At 43.3% G+C, this 21,745-nt stretch overlaps 1 protein-coding gene across 7 annotated transcripts in view; it reads left to right on the top strand.

Moving 5' to 3' along the window:
• The window catches only part of NEO1 (neogenin 1), a 222,214-nt gene extending 204,623 nt beyond the window's left edge, over nt 1-17,591 (top strand). For 4 of the 7 annotated variants that reach the window (XM_039856681.1, XM_039856682.1, XM_039856679.1 and 1 more), the window contains 7 exons: nt 688-835; nt 4,904-5,142; nt 5,675-5,767; nt 9,204-9,362; nt 13,212-13,475; nt 15,385-15,521; nt 16,783-17,591. In XM_039856681.1, coding sequence (XP_039712615.1) covers nt 688-835; nt 4,904-5,142; nt 5,675-5,767; nt 9,204-9,362; nt 13,212-13,475; nt 15,385-15,521; nt 16,783-16,866 — 1,124 coding nt within the window. In that variant the 3' untranslated portion in view covers nt 16,867-17,591. The remainder of the gene's footprint in view (nt 1-687; nt 836-4,903; nt 5,143-5,674; nt 5,768-9,203; nt 9,363-13,211; nt 13,476-15,384; nt 15,522-16,782) is intronic. The other 3 variants (XM_039856685.1, XM_039856683.1, XM_039856684.1) reach the window with 1 other exon arrangement.
• The last annotated feature ends 4,154 nt before the right edge of the window (nt 17,592-21,745 follow it).

Raw genomic sequence — 21,745 nt, 5'->3', positions numbered from 1 at the left:
CCACCCCCACCTTCACATCTTTGCTGCTCTTTAGGCCTAGAACAACCTCTAGAACAACTGTTGCATCTTTAGGCCTAGAACAACCTCTGGCACATAGTAACCACACAATACGTATTTGTCTAATTAATGCAGAGAGAGAGAGAGAGACTGACTTACTTTTTTCTGAAATGGAATATGAGAGTTAACTCTGCATAGACTATGTTTATAAAAACAGAGAGACTTTATTTTTCAAGTAATTTTTTGTGATTTCAGACATCCAGACATATTTTGAGGAATAAAAACTTGCTTTCTATGAATGCACATTTTAAAAATGGCTTTGAAAGTCAGAAAACTAAATGATTTACAAATGGTGCTTTTCAAGACGAATTTATGTATAACATAAGATACCAGAAGGTCAGACCCTTTATTTTTCCGTGTAATGTTCAGTATAATTTCAGAAGCCTTTATTGAACACCACCTTTGTACAAGGCACTGTGCTGAGAAATGTTCATAAGGCAAAAACTCAGCTTTCTAGATTTCATAATCTAGAGGAGATAGCCATGTTTATGAGACACTTATATAAGGCTTGGCGATGGGTATTATAAAGAAGCTCACGTGAAGTATCTATACATGAAGCTTCTACAGCCTGATTGTATGCATTTTTAGAATTCTCTAACACTAACCAACATACCTTTCTTCCCTCTCTAGGCAGTAACAGCCCCCATGGAAGTCCCACCTCTCCTCTGGATAGTAATATGCTACTGGTCATCATCGTCTCAGTTGGGGTCATCACCATCGTGGTGGTTGTGATCATCGCTGTCTTTTGTACCAGACGCACCACCTCTCATCAGAAAAAGTAAGGCTCCCCAAATGTAGCCCGCAGATTTTTGGTATCTATTTTTTGCTTCTTTGTGACTTTTGTGCATGGAGTTGCACACAGTTAAAACATAAATGAAAACTGATGTCATAAATATTTTTAAAGGAAATGCAGAATGGGTCCTCTTATAAATGTATATGAGTCAGGGTCCTGTCAGGAAGGAGGTAGCACACTTAAAAGGAGTGAAAGAGAGTTTAATGAAGGGACCACTTGCAAAGTCCTAGGTGGGGTTAGGAAAGTAGGCAGCAATGTTCAGGGGTCAGCAGCAATGATCAGCCACCTTAAGTGGTGACAGTGACGTCACCTGAGCTTGAAAGAGCAAGAATCCTTTCTGAAGAAGAGAAGGCTATTTTCAGAGATCTGAGGCAGTAGGAGAGGGCTTCTGACAGGAGCTGTGTGGTGGTAGGAATGGAGTCACTGACGGCCTCTAGCCCAGCAAGGAGAACTGCGGAGAAAAAACACCTCTGACCCTCCAGTCTCTTGCCTGGCCAAACCCAACCGGAAGCCAAGGGCAGCATTGCCAAGTAGATAAAGTTCATTTCATTCAACCTCTCCAGTCACAGAGCCAAGTAGAGGAGAGATCTGGAGAGGAAAGTGGACAGTGTCCAGTTTTGCTGGTAGCCCCTTTGGAGCACTGTGTGTTTATGCACACAGTGAACCAGGTGCACAGGAGTTTGTAGACATAGACTGTTTCATGGCACAAATACCAGCTGACGTGGAAGAAGACCATAGGCCTTCATTCCAAATCTAAGTTTAAGAATATTTTTAAGGAAGTGTTTCCAAGTGTGGAAGTTGAGGTCGGTATGCATAGGAGCTGGGAGGGACAAAGGGGATTCATGAATAAGAAAGGATCATTTATAATCAGCATATCAGATTTGCAGAGAGGTCAGGTGGCTGCTAGCCCTGAACTCCTCTGGGATATTTAGGCTTGAGGCTCATTGTCTAGAGCAGACAGTGTGGTGATTCAGTTACATAGAGCTTGATAACAGTCTGCACTCCAGAGCTTAAGAGACTTCTAAACCCTAGATCACATTCAACTCATATCTGGCAGTGTAGCAGCATTAAAAAAAGAGATTCCTGAGTTACACAAATAGGAAAAACACAACGTGGGTAATAAAATGGCTTTAATTACAATATCCTAAAAGAATGTAAAATGGGAGGTATTGCTCCATAAAAAAGAAAGAGAAATTCACGTCTGTGATTATCCATCAGACTTGGCCTGCCCAAGGCCAGGATGCGTGTATTTAATAACAATAAATGTGTTTTCAGTATAGAGGACAAATACAAGCTACCCTGTAAGTGCTTCTAGGAATGGCTGTAGGTCATTTTCTGTAGGCTGTGTGATGTTTTTAATCTTGCTTTTGCCCAAATAAAATAGCTTTCTATAGCTTGCATTGCATCACTTTTCAAAAAAATGGGGACTGCTTTTATAAGGCACCTGATCATTGATTCTCCTGATCAGCTCTATCTACTTTTGATTATGGAAAATGATTTCTCTTAAAAGCCTGTTTCTGAACTTTTCTGCAAGCTTCTTTGTTCAGCATTTCACATTTACTTACCTTTATGAACTTGATTTTATATCTAGTTTTAGAAATCTTGAGATCATTATTTAAAAGAGTCTAAAAAACCCAAAATGACATAATTCCTTAGTGCTTTGAGAGATTTAAAATTCCAAGTAAATAAACAATGAAGTACTTAGTCTTCAGGTGCAGAGGCAGGAAAATCGGTTGGTAATAGGCTCTGTATTCTGTATGTGAATCTGTAAGGCCTACAGACATGGGTCCCTTTGTTTAAGGAATTGTATCGGTCTACAGAGGGTGTTTCCCCTCCTCCTTCCCCAGTCACCCACATTCCATTGACCTGAAAAATAGTTGAGCTCCTCCTCTTTAACCCCTGTAGTACCTCCTCTTTCAATTATAGCTGTTTATAGACTCATAGAACCTCAAAGTTGACAGAGCATGTCGAGTCCAGCCCCTCGTTTTTCGGCGCGTTCCTCTGTAGTCCCTCACTCTGGACAGTGAGCTACCTCAGTGTACTGCTGTTACATCTAAAACCTTCTACACTGGGAATAATCATCTCCCCCTTCCCTACGTGTCCTTTCTCCTGTCTGAAGCCAGTTCCTCATTTATCCTCTGGATCTCAGTGTCTCCTCTCTTTCTCAGACCTTGTACTTACTGTTGTCTCTCTCTCCAATACAGCTAACCTCTTACTCTCATTTGGCTCTGTCCTTTTAGCATTTAAATGTTCTCAGATTTCTTCCATGTTAAGAAATAATTATAATTATAACCCTTCCTCTGCTGCATAGCCTTACCACCAGCTGCCTACAAATCCCTGTCTTTCCCGTCACCACAAAATTTCTTGAATATTTATCCAATCTCATCCATTCTTTCACTGCCTACTCATGCTTCAGTCCTTTCTAATCTGAATTCTGCCCCTACTGCTTCACCAAAATTGCCTCTTCTGCATTTCCTTTTGTATGTCTCAGAGGCACTAGGCATATCCAAAACAGAACTTACGATCTTTTCTGTCAGACCTCTTTCTATTGTGTTATTCCCAATGTAAGTAAATGACTTAAGCCAGAAACCTCAACATCGTCTTTTGTTCCTCTTGCTTCTTTATTCCTATACCACCTCACACTCATTTATTCACCAAGTTTTATCATTTCTGGCTCTTAAGCAAGTCAAATCTGCCTCTTTGCTTCATTTCCACTGTCCCAGGCCACCATCAGTCATGGCTGAGGTTATTGAAGCACATCCTAGCTCGTCTCCTGTTCTGTTCCCTACCCCTGAAATCCCTTCTTCACACCACAGCGAGTGTAAATTTTTAACTCAAAATTGATCTCCTTACTCTCGTGCTTAAAACCATTTAGCGGTTTCTCATGACTCAGAGAAGTTCAGACTCCTGGCATAGCCCTAAAAGCCCTTTGTGATCTGATTGCTGACCGCCTTTCCCGCATCCCCATGGGTTACTGTGCTCTCACCACTCAGGACACCATACGGTCCCTCTAGTAGACAGGCCATTGCGCTTCACTTCAGGGCTTTGACATATGCCGATTTCACTACCGGAAATGCTCCTTCTGCCCTGCCCCCTTTAGGTGTTAGCTTAAATGTGACTACTACTTCCTGGTTTTTCCTGTCTACTTCATATCCAGCCATTAAGAGGTTACTGTAATGCTTGGCATTTCATTAGACTCAGGGCATTTTAATGTAATAGTTCAATGTTTGTCTTCCTCACTCGACCAGAAGTGCTGAGGGCACAGCAGTCCAGCACAGAGTCTGACATATATGACATATAGTAGGTACCTTATTAAATGGGTGAGTGGCTTAATAGAGAAACTAAGGCACAGAGAAATAGACACTTTCATCTGCATTCTTGACTTACTCAGTTGGTATCCTGAGTTTGGATGACCTAAAGTGTTGTTCAAACAAAATAAACAAGCTCAAAGATATAGGCAACAGAATGATGGTTACCAGAGGGGAGCAAGGAATGGAGAGAAAATGAAGAGGGTAAAAGGGGTTTAATATATAGTGATGGAAGGAGACTAGACTTTGGGTGGTGAACACACAATAAAGTATCTAGTTGTATGTAAAATTGTACCTGAAACTTTTATAACATATTAACCAGTGTTACCCCAATAAATTTAATTTAAAAATAAAGAAAACATTGTTCCCCCCTCCTTTATAAGCCATAGACTCTAACTCTATTCTGTTGTTATATTTCTAGTGATTGTTGTCCTTTATTGATTGGAAGCTTATGGAGGAACTTTCTGCTTTAGAGATTATTTGATTTTAAAATGTTGTCTAATCACAAGACAATATTCAAATATGCCCTTGTACATATCTTTAAATATATGTGAACAAAGAGGAGATACATTTACTGTTCCTAGACATAAACTTCTTGCCTCTGTTTTCTTTTCTTTGTTCATGTTTAGTTTCTGTCTTTGCTTGAAGTTGTCTCTCAGAAGGGCAATTTTAATCATTCAAACCTTTTGACAAATATGTTTAAAAGAGTTACTTCAGAAAAAAATTCTGTTCATTTTGTGCCTAGGAAACGAGCAGCCTGTAAATCAGTGAATGGTTCCCACAAGTACAAAGGGAACTCCAAAGATGTCAAACCCCCAGACCTCTGGATCCATCATGAGAGACTGGAGCTGAAACCCATCGATAAATCCCCAGACCCAAACCCCATCATGACTGATACTCCGATTCCTCGTAACTCTCAAGATATCACACCTGTTGACAATTCGATGGACAGCAACATTCATCAAAGGCGGAATTCTTACAGAGGTGCAGATTTTCTCCAAATGCTTAAATCATTTTCCATTTTATCAGGTTGCCTTAAATTTGGTGATTCCTATACAAGGTTAAGTTGAAAGAAATGCGTGTTGTGGGATTTGGTCAACATCTGATGAAGAAAAGCTAGCTTGTTCTGGGGGAAAGGTTCTGTACCCAGAGGAGACACCTTCTAGATCTTTTAGGTCTCTCGTCAGGCTTCACCAACTTGATACTCAAGTATTTGAGACAACTTAGACCTGTGTGCATCTCATTCTGTCCTTCAGTTGGAGGCCAGCTGTCATTGTGGTGTTCAGAATCTTCTTGGTCTGGATGCTCTTACAGACACCACATTGAAACACGCATTGATTCTCAACAGAGAGTAATATGCTAATGACATTTTCCTCTTTATTTCACTTCCTGCAGAAACACCTTTTCCCATTTTCTTATCTGAGTCCTGAATCCCCCACTAGAAATATTTTACTGCTGAGGTTGCTCATTAGCCTTGGGTACACGCTTGTAACTAACCACAATATTTGATGTCTAGGGCATGAATCAGAGGACAGCATGTCTACACTGGCTGGAAGGAGAGGAATGAGACCAAAAATGATGATGCCCTTTGACTCCCAGCCACCCCAGCGTACGTTAAAAGCTTCTCTTTTCTCTAGTGTTGCCAATATATTGTCATATTGGGGACCAACTATGAATGATCTCCTTGACTTCACTTGATCCTAACATAAAAGATAACCTACCAAAGATTTGTCACCTTGAGGGAAGAAGAATCAAACAGTTGCCATATTTTGCAATTAATATTATTGAAACCAGCTTCTTTAAAGGGTAAAGAAACTTAAAAGCCACTTTCCCAGTCTCCCAGGAATAGGGAAGTAAACAATCTCCCTAAAAGTTTATAACATCTCTTGCTGGAGAGATGAGGAAGCATTTATTGCAGCTGGGGTAGGATGGCCAGATGTGTGTGTTCCTTAGGCTTCCTGATACATACTCAGTGTTGATAGGCACCTGTGGAGTTTTAGAGGAGTTTGAAGTTGACAGTATGGAGTTTTTAAAGCAATATTTTTCAGCCTTATTTGATCTATGCCTCCTGTTTGATTAGTATAAAAGTTGCCCAACCTCCTGTATAATAATATTCGAAATTCAAAATAAGTTAAATATCATGATTAAAAGCCAAAAGCAGTGAGACAAACCAGTTCTTTTTTTCAAACTACTGTGTCTTCTCCTTTGTAACTGTTTTCAAGGTAGGGAAGCCTTTCAGACTAGCTGGCACACTGCGACGTCCAGTCTAGGGTCCCCTGTACCATCCTACAGTGATAAGAAGCTACCTGCCTATTAACATCAAGTTTTACAAACTATCTGATCTTGAAGTAGTTGCTCTCACTTGAACAGTAGACCAGTAAGCCTCAACACTGTCAGATAACTAGATACAAATCCGGAAAGATCAATTTTCAATTTAAATGAGACTTTGAATTTTTTATTCATTTCTTAAAAGATGTCTCATTTCAGAACTCTCAGCCATCGCTCCGTCAACAAGTGAAAGAGAGATAAATAATCACAGATATTTTACACGCACAAAGGTGCACCATGGCACCCTCTACTTGGAGACTGATGGAACCCCTGAGTGTGCGAATGTCTGCACACACACATGCTCTCTCACACTCACTATGCACAAACATTATAGACACAGAATTCTAAAAATCAGCTTTGAAAAAGTAAGAGCCATTTCATTAATAGGTCATTTCTGCACAAAGTACTTTATGCTTCGGGTTCATGATGAAAAGAAGGGCCTGCACTTGGAAGCATGCAGGGGAAAACCAGTTTCCCTCTTATAACAGGATCCCCAGCGTTAAAAACATAAATGCCCAAAAAGAGTAAATTAATCCATTCCAGTTGTTTTTGATTTATAAGAAGATGGTAGCCTGACAGCTAATTTGTTTTTGTATGAGACTTTAGGTCTTGCCTGACTGGCTTATTTTGAAAACTTATAACATTGGACAATTCCTGTTCCTAGATTTGTTACTTTTAAATATGTTAAGGAGAAAAGATATGTCGTACGTGTTGCTATCATTTTTTTTTTTTTTTTTTTGGTGGAGGGTAGGAATCTTATGCCTAAATTTGCAATTTTATTTAATTTGTGCCTCAACAGTTGGGCAGGTGAGTGGAATTTTTAATTCAAGAATCTGAAACCAGGTACCTGGAATACTTTGATCTTCACATTTTAAGATATCCACATGGCTACAGCCCTTTTTTAGAAATCGGGATGCTTTGGTGTCTGTAGTCACCAGCCACTTACCTTGACCTTAAATGGCTGAGCACTGCTAGGAAGGCCTTGCACAGAAGCATCGGGTTCTGATTCAGCTAACAGCTAATGATTGGCACCTCTATTCTAGGCAGGCACTTTCACATTGTTTTGTTTTATTTACTTCATTTGGAAAGACTAGAAATGCCTTTAAAAAGGGAGAACTCAATTTTGGTTTTTTGTGTGTGTAAGAGAGTTCTCTAGACCTAGAATGCTTTCAAGTTGCACTTCCTAGGTAAAAATCAAAAGGCTCATTCCCCTCATCCTAGCCTTAATTCTGGAAAGCACTGATTCTGAAGCACCTCGCTCCTGAAGACTTTTCCAATCTTCCTCTAGAGGAGACGCTGACTCCCAAACTACCCTGAGAATCCTCCTCAGCCAGCTTTTCCAACTTGGGGTTTATTTTCCAAAGGACCACCTCAGCCTTCTGGTTCTTGAGGGCAGAGAAAGCCCCTGTTGTGTTCCCCAGACCTTGAGGAGGTGAGGGACAGTGATGCTTAAGGGTCTCTGGTTGGCTCTAGCACCTGCTTGCTTGCAATGGCCAGGACAGGAGACAGCTGGTGAAAAAACGCATCTGTTTAATGGTCTAGAATCTTCTTCACTAGACTAACGTCAAGTGGCCCCACAAAGACCTAGGGGGTTCTAGGTGACAGAAGGTGTTTTCACAGGCTTTGAAGGCTGATTAAGTTCATCACAAAGTTGATGAAGCCCTTGCTTAGGGGAAAAAAGATCCCCCTGTGTTCCTAGTCAACCCCACCTGTTTGCCTATTTGGGGGCTTTAGAACTGATTATCTTGATTTTAAACATTCTGGTTCTACAACTACTTAAGGGAGTAGCTAAGGAAAGTTTCTTTCCAAAGCTTCTGGTTTTGTTTGTTTCCATCTCTGGGATCAGTAATGAAGCCTCATTAAGGAAGTGCTTTGTCTTCGTAGAAAGTTGTATATGGAATATCTGTGTGGAAATTTGGATTTGTTAGCTAAATGCAGCAAATTGAATTCTTTAGCCATTGTGGGAAGGAAAGAGGCAATTAGGAAAGATCCATGTATATTTTAAAATGTGAATGGATGTGGCAGAGCTCCCAGACTGGAAGTTGTAAGAGATGGTGCCATAGGCCTGAGTTTCATGCTTTTAGTACTAGATTGAACCATAAGACTTCAGTTCCATTTGCATTCCTTTTAAGATATGAAAACTGATTAAACAGCTACTCATTCATTCGGCCTAAGTACCTATTGCATGCTCCATTCAAGAAATAAGAAAAGGTAGGATGAATTAGGAATATACTCAAAGGAGAAGGGACTTACCTTTTTAGCAGGAGAAAAAAATAATAGAAACCTAAATCATCATTTTTTTCCTTATGGATTTATGTTTTGTAACATAGTAAAATAGATATTTTAAGTAATTCATTCAATCTATGTTTATTATAGAAGAATTAGAAATATAGATCATGCAAAATTTTTGAAAAATTTAAATCCTGAGCACACTTTTCCAAAAGATAATCACCATTAACGTTTTAGATTACATATTCCTCAAACTCCTTTTTTTCTGTTTATGTATAGAGATGCATGTACAGGATTGTTGATTTTTAAAAAAAACAAATGCAAAGTCCATGGCTGTTTGTCCAAATCCAGCCAGCTGCCACCAAAAAAACCAAGGGAGGGGTTGTACTGTATGGGAGGGGGTGGGGGGTGACCTTGCTCTTGAACTGTAATTTGTGTGTGTCTGTGCAAGCATGTTAAGCATTTCTCTGTCTTGTATTCATTCACAGCTGTGATTAGTGCCCATCCCATCCATTCCCTCGATAACCCTCACCATCATTTCCACTCCAGCAGCCTCGCTTCTCCAGCTCGCAGTCATCTCTACCACCCAGGCAGCCCATGGCCCATTGGCACATCCTTGTCCCTTTCAGACAGGGCCAATTCCACAGGTGAGAGATGAGGATCGAGCCCCAGGTGGAAAGCATTCCAAAAGAGTTGGCAAGCTGAAATGGGGAAAGACTTGCCTTGCTTAGAAGGATTTGGAATTTTTCTCAGTGTTATTTATTTATCATAACATTTCTATTCCTGACTCAAATTTGTTTCTATAAAATTCACCCCACTCTTCTCCCAAAGTTTTAGGTGTTGTTTTAGTAAAAAAATAATAATAATAACTCTAATCACTTAACCATGTCTTGTTCCATCAACTTGTATCTTAATTCAGTCATATTTTCAGTTTTATTTTTTTAAAATAAGTGTGAAAGGAAACTCATACTGGGTGATTTTCAGACACTAGAGGTTAGCTTTGCCTTACTGTCACCCTACTGTTGGGAGGGTCCATAGGGCAGCCATAGGTACTTATTATGTTAGGTCTTCCATACTTCTGCCATGGACCAGAGTAAGAACAGCATCCAGGGTGGTGGGGCCTCAGGTTGCCTAGTGGGTTACTGTAATAAGTAAAGGCTGCACAGGTAGGAAATTAGCCTAACAATCTGCAGTATATTTAAAGAAACACATTGCCAGACAAACATGTCCCAGTTTCGAAACCTTAAGAAACAACAAATCGAAACAGTTTTAAGGAGGAAATAGTGAAAGTGAGAGGAACAGATACTATTGTTCCTCATTCATTGAAAATTAATTTCCACCCTCAAGTTTTAAGAAGCAAATCTAGTAAGTCTCATACATACAGCATACTCTTTTTCCATCACTCGAAAGTTATTTGTTAATAGTTATGTTACTTGAAGAACTAAGTTTTAGTGGTTCTAAGGAATAAGAGAATTTCAAGTGAATTCCATTTTAAGAGAACCTCAAAACTTCATGCTAGAAATTTAGGTCACCAGTAACATCCCGCTCTTTTATATTGTGATCAATTATAAACATACCCAAAACATCAAATGAAGATCATAACTTTATTAAGGGATGCCCAGGAACTCCCAAAGTTTTCTCCTCTCAGATCTTTACTTGGTTTGGAGAATGCTGCTTGAACTCATGTCTGAAATTGACCTTCCTACTGTCTCCCTCCAAATCCAGGTTTGGGGTCCTGCCTTTAGGAAAAGACAGTGTACAGGAGGCTGGATGGAGAATCAGAGTTCTCTGACAGTCTCAGAAAGAACAGGGACTGGAAAGCAGCCTTCCAAAAGCTGCTCTTAGAAAGCAGTTTTGTGTCTTGACTCTGCTTCTCCATTTGTAATGCAAAGGAATCTCACCACTAGGATTCAGGCCTGCCTGAGTGCATGGCAGAGCCTTCCCGGTCAGATTAGCCTTCTTATTCCCCTCGGTCTAAGAGTACATGAAGGTTGGCAAGCATAGAAGTTCCCACCCAGCCCTCATCAGGTGTTGGTAAAGGTTCCATTCTGTATGGACTTAGGCAGAAGTAAAGAGAGGAAAAAGTAATGATTTGCATTACTAATGGATACCTTGCTTTAAATGACCAAGGGAATAAAAGAAGGTAAACTAGTGATAGTCACTGAAGATGGGTTTGAAAAGTAGAACATGTATCTAGAAGTGATGAAAGTTCTCTTACTGCTGTATTCTCTCGTGTCTCTGGAACTCAGTGTTGCCACAAACCCTGTACATATGGCCTCAGCATGACCAGAACGTGGCCAGAGAGCTAAGTTCCTGCTCTAGAGAGCATTTACTTGTCTTTTCCTTAGGTAGTTACTGTTACCATCACTCGATATAGGAAGAACACTTGCCACTCTTCCAAGTCCTTGGCTGGTGTGAACTTTGTGTATCTTAAACACCTTTGAGAGGTTGAGTCAGAAAGCAGGCCCCTTACTAACTGAAATTTTTGTTGCAGCACAGTTTTCCTCATAGGCCAGTGGGGGTGCACAATTTCAGGTTATACCCTTCACAGAGAATACAGTATGCCTGGTGCCCTCTGGAGTTGTACAACAAGGAACAGCACTGACTTGAGTAGGCTGCACTATCATTTTTTTCACATTTCCCACCATCTCTGTAGCCCTCAGAAGCTTATACACCATATTAAGGCAGTTGAGGCAGCCAAGAGGCCTGTGCGCCCAGAGTAACCTAACATATCTGTCAAAACAGGCTGACATGGTCCGGGCTGGAGTCTGCTTTCTCTCTCCTAGTCCCTGTGCCCCTCCCTAACCAGCTTCTACCCAGCCTAGATCACACAGAACAGGACCAGCAAGAGTAAGAAGTGAGATTCTCAGTGTTCCCCTTGAGAGAATGAGAAGTGTCCTAGGCTGGTAGAGTTGTCACAGCCATGCTCTCAGCACTTGAGGAGGGTCCCTGGGACCTGAGACCTTAAAGCTAAGGGGTAGCACTCATGACTGGCATGGCTTGTCTCCTGAGAGCACAGGGAAGCAAATGCATTGCTACCTCAGCAACAAAGGCAGGGAAATAGGTTAGATTTCTCCAGGTTTCTCATGCATGACTATTTAAATGGTTATTTTCCTTTTTAAGGGTAAGGATGCTAGGAGTCAGGGAAGGCCCTCCTTCAGGCCACCTGGTGCAGCCTGTTGCCCTGAGGTGGTATCCTCCAGGCCTTACCTCAGTGTGGATGGCGGTCTGCACCAGCTCACATTGTTTTCCTCACACGTGGTCTCCCTGGGCCTTGGTGTTACTTCTGCCCTTGTAGAACTAAGGACAGTGGTACTGGGCATGGAAGGGCAGTGTAGTGTGTGGTGGTTCAGAGTGTGGGCTTGGGATTCAGGTTCCTGCTCTACCTGCTCTCACTCTATCCTTGGGCAATGCCTGTCCTTCCTGTACCTTCTGAAGTACTATGAGGATTGAATGAGCTAATGAATGTAAAGCATTTAGCATACTCCCTGACTTAGAGTAAGCACTCAGTAATTTACAAAGAAAGGAACCTTATCAGTTATTCAAGCCCTGTGTTCAGCACTTTTTATACATCTTCTCAGTTAATCTCCAATGAATTATGTGTTATTCTCCCTGTTTTATAGGTGAAGAAACTGAAACTCAGAGAGATTCGGTGACTGCCAAGTTCACCCAGCTAGTACGCCAAAATTAGAGTCCAGGCCTGTCTGACTCCAAATCCAGTGATTTTTCTACCCCACCATGCTGCCTTCCAGAACAATTCTGACCCCTCTTCACATCCTTTGAGATTGTTACTGTGGTCTTCCTTAGTCTTCCCTTTCTCCAAGCAGATCTGCCCCTATTTCTTTCTCTGGCCCCAAATGCCCTTCATCTGGCATAATTTTAAAGCTATTTGCAGATTTCTGGGCTGTTTGGTTGTCCAGGTCTTACTTGAGTTGTGGGGCTGTTGCTCTGGTGAGGCCGTGCACATTCCCCCGAGGGTAGACAGAGCCTGTGGCTTTGCCTCTCCTACAGTCACCACCAGGACTTGCAGGCAGAGCTGGTACTACAGGTACCCAGCCAGCCTTGGTGACTTGACATGTTGTTATCTATGAAAGGCCAGTCACTAAGACCGTCAGTCAGTGAGTGAAATTTTTAATTTTCTTCATATATCTTAATAGACAATAATCTTACAAACCTGTATATATGCTCCGTAAAAAGTACCAAGGAGAACTTTAAATCTATAAAATCATGACCACTTAACCTGTGTAGGTGAAAAAATTCCAGCAGCTGGTTGACAAAATTGTTTGGAACTCCTTTAGATGAGTCCATTCTTACTTAGCCTTGACAGTGGTGCTAATCCCTGTTCCCTTAACTAGTACTGGTCCTAAGTACTTACTAAGCTGGTTTTAGGGGCCCTTCAAAGTAGTAAGAACCCTGGGATGTTTATGTGTTTTAACATAAACACATACGTTTAATGGTTTTTAAAAAATGCTAACATTCAGACTTTCCTGCTATAGAATCCGTTCGAAATACCCCCAGCACTGACACCATGCCAGCCTCCTCTTCTCAAACATGCTGTACTGATCACCAGGATCCTGAAGGTGCTACCAGCTCCTCTTACTTGGCCAGCTCCCAAGAGGAAGATTCAGGCCAGAGTCTTCCTACAGCCCACGTTCGCCCTTCCCACCCACTGAAGAGCTTTGCTGTGCCGGCAGTCCCACCCCCAGGTCCTCCCACCTATGATCCCGCGCTGCCAAGCACACCATTACTGTCCCAGCAAGGTGAGTGAGGGCAGCAGCACCGCTGGAGGGACCCTTTGTCCCTGGCTTATGGCAAAAGTCACCTCTTTCAAGAATAACAAGGCAAATATCCTCCCAGCTTATCCCAGCTATTGAGTAGCAGGGTGTCATTGGCCCTGTCTGGGAGGATATGGCTTCCCTCCTTTGGGAATGGATACAAACCAGAGAATGATTTGGTAGGGAGCAATGCCTGACTTTTTGAATTGTGTTTTGGGTGCAGAATCCTTGATGGTAAAATCCAGGCTCGAAACATGGAGGAGCCTTGGGAAATGAACCCTGGAAAAGGGAAGGCAGTTCTTAGAATTCACACAGCTCAACAAAAGTTCTCTGACTCTTACTTTTTTCCACATTATTATTTTTATGGTGGTTTGTTTCAAAATAAGTCATATTTTCAGGCTTTGGTCTCAGGACCCCTTTATACTCTTAAAAGCTTTCGAGGCCACAAAAGAGCGTTTCTTCAGTATTTACTGTATTAGAAATTAAAACCAAGAAATTTTTAAACTTTTATTAATTCAGTTAAAAATAATAAGACTTCTATCATGTTAAGATTAATAGCATATTTTTTTATGAAAAGTAACTTTTTTAAAACAAAAATACAGCGAGAAGAGTGACATTGTCTTATATTTTTGCAAATCTCTTTAATGTCTGGCTGAATAGAAGGCAGCTCTAGTCTCATACCTGCCTCTGCATTCAGTCTTTTGTAATATGTTGTTTTGGTTGAAGTATAAGAAGATTATCTGGCCTCACAAATATGTAGTTGGATAAGGGAAGAGTATTTTTATAACTTTTTCAGATAACTGGATATTCTTTTTTGAGATTACAGCAAAACTTGACAGGCTATAGTTTCTTATAGATTGGTTTGTAATAAACCATACCCATGAACTATTCATACTCCTTTCATTAAAATCCATTTATCGTGTACTTTAAATACACAGTATTAAAGACATTGGTAATTTGGAAAATACTGGTTTGCTAAGTTATGTAGATCCTCCAAATCTTGATGCATTTCATTATACAATATCTAAAATACATACATTAATATCAAAGTCTGCACATATTGGGAGGCTCTCAAGCTCATGGTGGCAGATAAAAGGTTTTCAAAATTTTAATTTTCACTTGAAACTTAAATTTTATCATTGGCAATAAAATACTGTCCATTGTTTGTTTTTCTTTTAAGTGACTGGCTTTCTTCACTCGTTTTCTAAAAAAATATCGCCAAATGCTCAAGCCCAAATAACTGGTTCGTCAAGTTCTTCGAACTAACATTGGTGTTCCTTGATAAACATGACATTGCAGCTCACAACCCAGGTTCTCACATATGCTGTAGATAAGTTAGCCATCATACTCTGGTGTATAACAGAAGTACTTCATGCCTAATTTCCATTTTGTTATAGGATATTTATAAGATGTGTAGTCAGGGTTGAGGTTTAATGAAATAATTCTTACCATTTCATTAAGGATGGTCTTAAACTATTTTTTAAATTGCAAGTGTGTGCCAGTGAATGACTTTACAGTTTGTTGCCATTCCCTTAATTTGTGCTAAGGCTCCAGCATTTTATACAATAAGTGTAAAAGCAAAACATGTCTCAGTGTTATTATGAAAAGAATTTTGACCTCCCAGACATCCTACAAGGGGTCCATGGACCACTACCTTTTGAGACGCACTAGGAGATTAGTCTTTTAAAGCCAAACAGAAAGAATATTTTCTCTGGCTCTTGGATGCCCCACTTTGTCCCTCCTTCCATCTTGTTCCACTGCCTTTTCAGAGTAGGGTCACTGCAGAGTCTGTGTGTTTCCCACACCCTGAAGCAGCATTTGGACCATAGGTCCCTTTGCGAGGTCTGGGGGGAGTAGGCTCGGTCACATCCCTGAAGGTGCCCTTTCCCCTCAGCTCTGAACCACCACATTCACGCGGTGAAGACGGCCTCCATCGGGACTTTAGGAAGGAGCCGGCCTCCTATGCCGGTGGTGGTCCCCAGTGCCCCTGAAGTGCAGGAGACCACAAGGATGCTGGAAGACTCCGAGAGTGTAAGTTCACGGGGCCATCAGCTCAGCCAGGATGTCTAGGAGCATGTCCCAGGGCCTGCGCTTCTGGTGGCACTGACATTCTGTGCTGGCCCAGAGATGTGAAGCAGATTCACTCATTTAGCAGACATGCACTAAGCATCTCCTCTGAGCTGGGGAACTGTGCCAAGGGTTTGATCTTTCTCTCATACGCACTCTGGTGTATCTTGGAATAGCTTGCTTCACCAGCCCAGCTAGTGACTTTTTTCCCCCCATCCACTTTGCCACCTTCTTTTTAGTTCTGTCCTCTCTCTTTCTGGTCCTCTTTTCTTGGTATGAACCATCCACATGTTCTTTCACCCCTCAGTCCCACTTCATGACCTTTTCTGAGCAGGATGCTGGAGGGGAGGGTGCTTGAGTGGCTGCTGTCAGACCAAAAATTAACAGGGTCTTTCCTTGATCTTTCCCTCTCCGTGTTCTGCCTCTCTGTCTCCAGGTACAGGACTCTCTGAGGAGGAAAGCTTGGGGCCCAGAGATTAGGGGACATACGAACTGTGTTGACTGTGACAGAGACCTTGACAGGCCGAGCAGTGGGGTCTCTGGCCTGTGAGGTCATTGTGACCCTGGGCAGAGTGTGCTGGGGGAGCCACATTGCAGTGTAAGAAATGAGTGATTGTTGGCTTGGGAGCATAGTGACCTTGGCACCTTCTACAATCTCCGACTCTTCTGGGCCAGCCAGGATTTCAGTAGTCCAGTCTCAGGGCAGTTTGACTGTTGCAGAAATGTTGCAAAAATCAGACCAGTGAGAAACCAAGCAGCACTCAGAGAGTTGGAGAACTCGGGTTTATTACACCAGCAGTCCCAGAGGAGCTAGCACTCTGAAGATCTGGGCCCCAAGCTCAGGGGCAACTTTGCTTTTATAGGGCTTAGTTGGTATGGGCCGATTGGTTAATTTGTCCTCAGGAAGTTACAGAGCTCTGGAGTTGCTATGGGTGGCAGGCAGTTACAAAGAGTTACAAAGTGCAGGAGTTGCTATGGGTTACAGGCAGTTATATTTGTTACTTAGACAGAACAAGCAAAAGGGAGGATGAGTCTTCAGTTAATTTCAAGGTCACCCTGTCCTACAGCCTAAGCATATCTACAGATGCAGAACAAGGAGCTGATTATAAGGTTAGCCTTTTGAGTGAAAATTCTTCATGACCACTGACCACTGACACTCTCTCTGGGCTCTCCTCCTGGTCGGCTCCTCGGGTCACAGCCAGTAACAGTGTTCTCTTTTCTGTAGAGCTATGAACCAGATGAGCTGACCAAAGAGATGGCCCACCTGGAAGGACTGATGAAGGACCTAAACGCCATCACAACAGCATGACAACCTTCACCAGGACGTGACTCCAGACCTGAGTCTAGAAGTCTTGGGACTTAGCTTTGAAAACGAGGAATTGTACAGAGGACGAGAGGACAGCACTGAGAACACAGAGTGAGCATGCAGACCAGCCAGGCCCCCACGCGGGGCTGGTTCCAGGCATGGCCACCTGCCTTCTCCTGGTCAGCCTGGAAGAAGCCCTTGTCAAGGCAGCTTCCCTTTGCCTGCTGATACCCTGCAGGACTGGGCACCATGGGCCAAAATTTCGTGTCCAGGGAAGAGGCAAGGAGTGCAACCTACATTTCACTTTGTGGTCAGGCTGTGTCTTCGTGCTGCGACTGCATCGCCTTTATGGAGTATAGACATCGGCATTTATGTACAATTTTATTTGTGTCCTATTTTATTTTGCCTTCAGAAGAAAAATACTATCAAAACCAAGGAAGTCCGTGGTGTTCTCCACAAGTGGTTGGCATTTGACTACTTGTTTGAATTATGTATGGAAAGTCATGACAGTGTGGGTTGTTCCAGCGGTTGGCTTGTTTTTTGTTTTTGTTTTTATTTTTTAATTCTGAGTCATTGCATCTTCTACCAGCTGTTAACTCATCACTTTGAGGGGGGAGGAAATGTTGCATTGCTGTTTGTAAGCTTTTTTATTATTTTTTTATTATAATTATTAAAGGCCTGACTTTCTCCTCTCATCACTGTGAGATTACAGATCTATTTGAATGATATGTAACATTGAAAAGACTTGTTTGTTGCTTCTGTGCAGTTTCAGTATTTGGGTGGGGGTGGGCTGGGGGGTTGGGAATAGGAAATGGAGGGGCTGCTGAGGTCCTGTGAATGTTTCAGTCATTGTACTTTCTTCCAGAAGCCTGCAGAGAATGGAAGCATCTACTTTATTGTACTTTCCTGGCATGTCCATCTCTATTGTCATTAAGTTGCAACTGGAGTTTCATTTGGATCTAGTTTAAAATTTTTTCTGTGCAATAGGTGGGTTCGAGGAGTTAGCTGCCCTGATGTCTTGGTCAGGTCCTGATAAGAATGTCCATGCTGAGCGGTCAGGTGCCATCTTTCCACTTGCAGGAATGATGCGGAACAGGGCGAGAGCTTGACACCCCATTCCTGGGAAACCAGAGAAAACGACAGAGACCCTTTCCTGCTGTTGTCGTGTGTTCCCTTTGGGGAAGTTGAAAGTTAAGGAAGGAACTTTGTTTCCACTTAGGACTCCTTGCTTCTCTCCAGTTCCTGTCCTCAGCCAGTCCAGCTCTCACCTCCACGTTTGAGGCAGGCAGGGGCTGCAGTACCCATGAGGCTCCCCGCTTCTTTCTGAACATTGTTCTTTAAGTAGCAGGGGAAAGAGCAGAGAGGGACACGGGAGGCAGCTGCCCCCTTCCTCTATCCAAGCAGCTCAGCCATGCCGCTGGTTCGAACAGGGCGGCGGGAGGTTTCTGAGGTAGACTGAGTGGCCTGGCCACACACAGAAGCCTTTGCCTTTGCAAATAGTTCTTGTCTTCTTTTTCTTAGAAAAGTAAGAAGCTGGGGTGTTTTTCTTTTTAATGCGAAGACTCTTATTATGAAAAAATACAGGACTGACCCTCAGACATCTTCCTCTACTCCCCAACAAATCCCCAGAGGAGCGTGTGGAAGGCAGCGTAGAGGGCCGATGGGCTGTGGTCCTGTAGCCAAGAAGAGGTGAGCTGCTGAGGTCTGCAATGGGGACCCCAGCCCACGTGCCCTGAGCACGGCCCAGCCCCACGGGCATCCCACTTGGCTTTGTGCATTGGTTCTTTCCCCTTTTTAGGTCTTCTCACACGTTTGCTTTTCTAGACGATGAACGCTTTGTATTTATTATTCTGGGGCAATGAACAGCGCAGTGCTGGAACTCCAGCTGCCATGCTGGCTGGTCACAGAGGACAGTGCCAGGCGGGGTTCTGGAAAGCCAGCGCACTCAAACTGATCTTGAAAAGAGCACTCCGAGCACCCTGGACACCAGGAGGGCTAGATTCCCCAGAAGCTGTCTTACCTTTCGCCCAAAGAAACATGCTCGGTATTCAGGGCATTCCCTCCCGCAAACCCTGACACTTCTGTTACCTCAGGGCCTTGGTACCTGGACACTGCCACAGAGCTGGGGCGGGTGGGGGGCCTATTTTTAAATAAAATAACTGCTCAAAGTTGGGGATTTTTTTAAATTAAGAAAAAGGAAAGCTATTCTGTATTGCACCTTTTCACAATTTAATACATTTTCTTACATGTCCTGTGATTTTTGAAATGAAACCATCGCGTGTCTTGTAACGTCCTAGTTGAGCGGCTGCTCAGCAGCTTCCTTCAGGGGGATTTGGAACAAATGTGTCACTGCCTTGTTGCCTGCTGGAGGGGCCTGGAGGGCTGCTGGGGACGAGCTGCTGTACACACTTGTTTGGCCTTTTCTGTAGTTGATGCTGTAAACTCTATGGCTTTTTAAAAAACATTTTCATGTTTTTATTTAGTATTGGAAATCCAATACACTTTTTTTAATCCAATCAAACACTGTCTGGTCAAAGAGTTATTTTCCTTTTCCCTTAAGAACGCAGAACTTGGGGACCCTGTTTCCCAGCCTCAAAGTGACCTCACCGTCATCCTCACAACCAGAAAGACAGGAGCTCAGAGGGTCACCAGGGAGGTGTGGCCAGTGAGCCAGACTACAAGTGGAGGTCTGGTCATCCACTAGGTCCAAAGATGAGTCATCCCCAGCGCTGTCCCACCATTGCTGCCCTTCAGGGACCAAGAAGTCTGAGGAATCAAAGGTGGTGCCTGTCAGAGCCAAGTGAGCTCAGCAGAAAAGTACAGCCACTCCTGAATGATGCGAAGGCCAGGTCCCTGCCGTGGCAGCAGCTCCTTCTGTTGGCGCACAGACGGCACCCACGCCAGGCCTGGGCCTTCCCGCTCATTCCCAATCCTGTGTCTCATGGCGTGTGACACCTGGAGCAGGTGTTTCCAAGGAACCCTGCCTGTCCCAGCCTGCCTCACCTGACAATGTTCAGGCTGCTATAACCATGGACTGAGGGGCTTGAACCACAGACATTTCTTTCTCATAATTCTGGAGGCTGGAAAGTCCAAGCTCAGGGTACCGGCAGATCTGGTATCTGGTAAGGGCCTGCTCCCTGGTTCATAGATTCATAGATGTCTTCTTGCTGTGTCCTCACGTGGCAGAAGGAAGAGCTCTCTGGGATCTTTTTTATAAGGGCACTGATACCATTCATGAGGACTCCACCACCGTCGACCTCATCACCTCCCAAAAGCCCCACCCTCGTATATCATCACATTGGGGATTAGAGTTCAACATAAATTTGGGGAGACACGAACATTCAGTCCATAACATTAAGATTTCTCAGGTCTCCGAATAGTGATGAACAAACACAACAGCCATAGGCTTGCTCTCTATGAACTTGCAACAGGGTGAGGGCTGGATGTGGAGCCCGGTGTCCTTACTAACTGCTCCCCTTGGCCCCAGGACTTATCTGCTTTGCTGCCGAGTGTACTTTATGAAACCCAAGTCCCATCATTCCCATTAATGGTGCCCCATGGGCCTCTGGATGGAATCGGAACTACCAGCGCTAAAGTCTCTGGTAGTCTGCCACAGCCTCCAAGTCCAGGCTCATGCCACGTTGTGCACCCAGTATCTTAGTCACGGAGAGCTGCTTGTGAAACACTTGTAGTCTTTGCATCTAGAACGCACTCTCCACTACCACCACTCCTGTTCTAACGGCCAGACCCCACCGTGCTGGCCCTCTTCTGCATCTGATGGCGCTCTTGGCACATTTTACAGTGATTTGTGTGTTTGGGTCTTTTGGCCCTGGACTAGAACGTGGTGGGGACATAATTTCTCACCCCTCCCTGAGTGCCAAATGCCAGGGGCAGGCATTTTCTGACAACAGCAAAGGTTGTCTCCTGGATGGATGGACAGATGGGAGGACTCATGGCCTGGATGGAGCACACAGGAAGGCATTCCCCCCCTACCCACACCACTCACCCTCGAAGAGATCCCAATAGGTCCCTAGCGTTACTGGTGCTGGAACCCTTCCCTTCCCACAGCCATGGTGTCCTGGGATGAACCTGAAAGAAAGATCTGTCTGGCAGAGTTATAAATGATACCGGTGCCAGTATCAAGTGCTGGGAACTAGGGCAAGGATGTCCTTCAGAATGGGTTTAGGATGAAAATTATGAACGACGCTCTTTGTGGAGAAGAAACACCCTCTCTCCCCAGTCCATCAGCCCCTCTTCATTTTAGCCACCTCCCTGTCAGGGGCATATTCTCATCAGGAGATACTGAAGAATAGCCATGAACAGCCATCAGATTGATGGGGAAAGGGCACGGGCAGGGGCTAGAGAAGCAAGGAGCCGTGAGGGGCCAGCCCTACCCACACAAAGGGACCCCAGACAGCAGTTGCCCAACTCTTCACCTTGAGTTTCTAGCTATGAAAGAACGAAGTTTACCAGGGGGCTGGAAGCAGAGATGGCAGACAGTAACAGAAAAATAATTTTCATTTTTTATAATCTTTAAAACAACAATATTGAAAAAATGATATTTAAAATTACAATTACCCTCTAAACAGAGTGGGTGATGTTCATCTAAATCTGGTTTTGATGGTTTCGGGAATGAAAGATGGGCCTAGGGCTGAGCTCAGATAGGGTTGGAGGGAACTCTTGCTGCAATAGAGCCTAAGAAGAATTTGAAACTTCCTGAAATAATTGGGGGTGGGAACATAGCACTGGCAGCAGGTATGATCAACAAGGTGTTGAGAGAATGAAGGGCTAGATGGAAAGGTACCCGCAGTGAAACGGCCGTCCTTGAGGTGCCCCAAAGGACTTTTTAAAATGAGAAGATCTGAGAGGCAATCTGATGCTG

The sequence above is a fragment of the Pteropus medius genome, unplaced genomic scaffold (assembly GCF_902729225.1).
Source record: "Pteropus medius unplaced genomic scaffold, Ma_sr-lr_union100, whole genome shotgun sequence".
Classification (NCBI taxonomy): Eukaryota; Metazoa; Chordata; class Mammalia; order Chiroptera; family Pteropodidae; genus Pteropus; species Pteropus medius.
Note: the sequence above shows the minus strand (reverse complement) of the source record. Positions and strands in the feature narration are given on the sequence as shown.